At 36.9% G+C, this 4,883-nt stretch overlaps 1 protein-coding gene across 1 annotated transcript; it reads left to right on the top strand.

Moving 5' to 3' along the window:
* Positions 1 to 35: 35 nt before the first annotated feature.
* Positions 36 to 4,528, top strand: LOC121965170 (selenocysteine lyase-like; the record flags this gene model as incomplete). Its single annotated transcript, XM_042515328.1, has 9 exons — positions 36 to 151; positions 804 to 913; positions 1,391 to 1,491; positions 1,611 to 1,788; positions 2,724 to 2,851; positions 2,961 to 3,116; positions 3,206 to 3,312; positions 3,418 to 3,454; positions 4,445 to 4,528. Coding segments are annotated over exons 1-9 (993 nt in total), but the record flags the coding sequence as incomplete, so codon positions are not given.
* Between the last annotated feature and the right edge of the window lie 355 nt (positions 4,529 to 4,883).

The following is a 4,883-nucleotide window of genomic DNA, read 5'->3' on the forward strand; positions in this document are numbered from 1 at the left end:
TTATTATTTATAGGGATGCACAATAATTATTGGGACTGATAATTATCCACAGGAGTGTTATGGCCCAACAATCTGATGACATCACCTCACGAAATGGTCTCATCTTCACCGACCGTACATCTCAACATCATTCAGAGATGAATCAAGACAGGTAGGATGTTTTTTTCTTTAAGATGTTATTTGGGGCTTTTTTGCCTTTATGGGATCGCCCCTGGCCCACATTCGATTTAAGCTGCAGATCGCTGTAGTGCTGTAGTTTTCTTCAGTGTATAAACAGCTGAAAATAAGAACTTCTGTGTTTTCGTTACCTTAGAATGAGCCGTTATATCTACACAGGGAGCAGGTTCTCGTCTACTGAAATCGCCATGTTGCACCGCCGTTACTACGGTAGACCAGAACAGACAAACTAAACACTGGCTCTATAAGGGCCATTCACATTTTCAAGGTACAAGGTAGATTTATTATTTATTTCTCATCGGTCACTGTAATTAGAAGCCCCTTTGTGACGAACAGCGTCGTGAAAAGACCAAATTTTAAATGTGAAAGTGTTTTTACTGGTTTTAATCACCTGCTCCATTTGTTTTCGAGAAGAACAGACCTCTGTGGATAACTCAGCTCACAGTTAAAACCTCCTCAACAATGAACACTGAAATAATTTTAATTAAGTGAAGTTTGAGCTGGTTGCAATCTCATTCATCACCATTAGATGTAACGAAATCGTCCCAAATCTTACACACTGTTCCTTCAATGCAGTATGAAATCAGATGAGAAAGTTTCTCTTTTATGTACTTCATGTGATACAGGATCTACATGGACTACAATGCTACAACTCCGCTGGACCCAGAGGTGATCCAGGCCATTTCTGAAGCCCTCCAGGATGCCTGGGGAAACCCAAGCAGCAATTATATAGCAGGTGAAGAAAAATTAAATACAAATAAAAATGCCTTTAATTATGTATATAAATATATAGCGAGATTTGGTTTTATATGACTTTGTAATATTATTTAATTTACTTTTCTAAATTTTTTTTGGTTTAAGAAGAACAAAACAACAAAAAGAGGAGTATTGATGAAATGATGGTTTAAAACAGTTTCATTCATATTAAGATTGTATTAGTGTGACTGTTCAGTAACAAAAAAATCAATAACAAAAAAACTGACAGTGGTGATTCTATGTAATACTCTGAAAATTAAAAGAAATAAAATTAAAATTTTAAAAAAAGCCTTGAAATTAATGATGAAACTGTAAGCAAGGTGTGTAAATTAATCTCCTTTAATTAACTAATGCTGCTTTTCTCTAAATTGCTTGCTCAGCATCCAGCCGATAATGTTGTATTAAAGTGTGCAAACAGAAAAAAAATACTTATTATATAAACTTATTTTATTTCTAGGTGTTAAAGCCAAGGCAATAATAAATCAGTCCAGAGAGAATATCGCCAGGATGGTTGGAGGTAAAGCAGAAGACATCATCTTCACATCAGGTGGAACCGAGGTAATCAGCACTGGTGGTGCACTTGATCAGCTACACCAGTTTTGTGTAATGCTGTAAAATGTGCAGATTAGTGGTGTCATTCATGCAATGGTGATTCATAGCAAATAAATCTTTTTCAGGCTAATAATCTGATGCTCCACACTGCAGTGGAGCACTTCAGGAGGAGCTGCAGGGCTGCACAGGAAGGTGAAGGACACCAGAATGGAAGCGGTGACCTTCCTCACATTATCACCTCGAATGTGGAGCATGACTCAGTCAAACTGGTCGCTGAGCACCTACAGAAAGACGGCAAGGCAGGTAGGAGATCCTCTTAAGTTTATCCAGATTACTACCAGTAGAAAAATATATGTTTTTTTAACACTAAAAGGGGCAGAATCCCATACCTACTAAAAAGACTGTTAGGATATCTTTTTTGTTTTTTAAGAAAGAACCAAATTGTACATTTTAACAAGTGTAATTATACTTTTTTTGCTATTATTATTTTGGATGTTCCATTTAGTCACATTATTTTATATCAGACATGTTCTATATAGCCTAATTCTTTTTCATTTTTACCTTATTTAGGTGGAGGCTCCAACTAAACCCAATGCCTTTTCTGTCTGTCCCTACGCGACATGTCTTTGTCATTCCTGTGTATTTCTTTAATTGGGAAAAAAATTGTTAACACTGCTATTTGTAGAAGCCTCTTTCAGAGAAGTTGGTGTCAAAATTTTAGAGCTTAAACACATTTTCAGCTAGTTATGGGCACTGAAAAAGACAGTGTTACAGTTGTCTCTAGTCTCCTCCTACTTTTTGTCAGCCGGGAGCGGATCTGGATGATCCATCTGTGATGAAAGTTGGCGTTGAGGATGAGGATGAAACATTTGTGGCCACTCTCAAAGTTTTACTTTGGACAGAGACCATGATAGTTGCCAAGTAACCAAGATGCAGCTGCCACAGTGCGAAAATATATCAAATTAACAACAGCAAAATCTGTGTGGTTATTATGCCTTTTGTGCAATTTGTATAAATAATGTTTTAAATGAAAATACATACCTTTTTAGTAAAATTCAGCAGCACTGAAGTTTTTAATTAAAAAAAGTTATAGCCTGTGACAAATAATGTGTAAAAATAAATATGAAAACTGCCAAAATGACTGTCATGGCCGTTCTAGTGTTAACAGTCAGGCTTTATTTAAACAACTAACCAAGCTTCGTTATGTTTGCTTTCTCTTCTGCTTGTTTTTGTCACAGAGGTGACGTTTGTTCCTGTGTCTAAGCTGACAGCCCGTGTTGAGGTGGAGGATGTCATTGCTGCGGTTCGTCCAAACACTTGTCTCATCTCCATCATGTTGGCTAATAATGAGACAGGAGTCATCATGGTAAGAAGGACATGTACGGCCCATAAGTCCATCATTGACATGCCAGCGTAAAATATAAAAACACAAAAATACTATGAGCTTTGTATGTTGAAACATTTTCCTCTTTCAGCCGCTCCAAGAGATCTGCCAGAGAATAAAGTCTCTCAATAAGCAGCGCGATCGGCTCAGGATCCTGCTCCACACTGATGCTGCTCAGGCTCTGGGGAAAATCCGAGTCGATGTCTGTGAACTGGGAGTGGATTATCTCACCATCGTGGGACACAAGGTCAGGCATCTGTTGTGTGAATTATGTAGATTTGGCATCACAAAAGAAACAGGAAAACATGTCATTGACAAAGTTTGTGACGTTTGTAGTTCTACGCCCCTCGGATTGGTGCTCTGTATGTAAATGGCCCCGGAGCGAGAACACCTTTATATCCGATGCTGTTTGGAGGAGGACAGGAGAGAAACTTCAGACCAGGGTAACACACCATATGAGGAATAATTAATCAAGTACCAAACAGGCATGAGACAACAGTCAGAATGTAAATATAAGGGTCTATTTTCTCTCTTTCTTAATTCCACAGCACAGAAAACACACCAATGATTGCTGGTCTTGGAAAGGTATGTTTTCTGCTATATATTTGTGTTACTGGAATTCAATTTTTAAGGCATTAGAGCATTTGACAAAAGCTTACACTGAAAAAAAATCCTCTAGATGAGTCTTGTCTTCGTGATTTGATGGTGTATGTATAAGCAAGAAAATTAGTGTCTTGGCTTTTCACAGTATGGAAAAGTATGGAATTTGATTTGAGTAATTTCCAAGTCGGGATAAGTATGGGAAAAAAGAGAAAGAATATTTAAAATATTTGTTTACAGATTTCTCTATTCTGTTTTCTTAGGTATATAATTCTGAATTTATGGAAATACATTGATCATACAAGTATTTTTAGCACCAATGATGGTTTCTGTCATTTTTGGTAGTTCTGTTGGCCTATAATGTTTGTTCAATGATGCATTTTTTGTTTTCATAAAACCAGTGATATGATGTGATCAAAAGGGGGTTTATCGTCATGATTGACAGCTGTGTGCATCAAATAGTGAGCACAAGTTCAGTGGCGCTCGTCAGGATTTGATGGACGGGAACTTGATACTACGGAGATCACGACTGCACAGACTCTGGCTCTAAATGACATCACTGGCGCAACATGGCAGTGGCTGTCTCTGGGATATTTTGGCTTCATTTTTTAGACCTGTATAGCTGTAGTTACATTTTTATGAAGTCTATACAACACGTCCCTACAGCCTGCGCCCACCAGCAGTACAAGACAAACCGACACTTAGTTAAATCACTACATCAAGATTTGTAGTGACTAAATATTAGGCCAAATGTAGAAAATAATCCACTCTATCCATTTACTTTATTTAGGACCTGATTTACCTTGTAAATAAGGAAATGTAACCCTTACCATTACCCTAATGCTAACCCTATCTGCCTCTTTTTTAACCTTTTTTTGAAAAACAATTTCTGCAGCTCTTTTTTTTTTTACACTCAATAGCTAGCTAAACAATAAGTAACCACTTTGTAAAACTGATTTATTATGTGTCTGTTAGGCTGCAGAATTGGTGACCTCTAATCTGTCAGATTATGAGAGTCACATGCGAAGCACCAAACTTTACTTGGAAGAACAACTGAAGGTAAGTTTGATTATACTTAGAGATGACAAATGTCTTATTCTCTGACTGTAGATGAATATCAGTTTATAGTGTGATTGAGGTTATTTGAAATACTGTAGCATGACTGCGGTTCACAGGGATTTTTTGTGTATTGACACTGACATTTTTGTTCATTGAAAAAAAATATAACCTACATTCAGGGTTCCTGAGGATCCTTAAAAAGTCTTAGAGGGCCTTAAATTTAATAATCTAAAAATAAGGCCTCTTCAATCTGTCTTTTACAAGTCTTAAAAATGGGAAACGTTTGAAGAATGATTTTATTAATCCCTTTTTGTGACGTTGCATTGCAGAATCTTAAGATAGTGGGTAACAACTT

The sequence above is a fragment of the Plectropomus leopardus genome, unplaced genomic scaffold (assembly GCF_008729295.1).
Source record: "Plectropomus leopardus isolate mb unplaced genomic scaffold, YSFRI_Pleo_2.0 unplaced_scaffold18886, whole genome shotgun sequence".
Lineage (NCBI taxonomy): Eukaryota > Metazoa > Chordata > Actinopteri > Perciformes > Serranidae > Plectropomus > Plectropomus leopardus.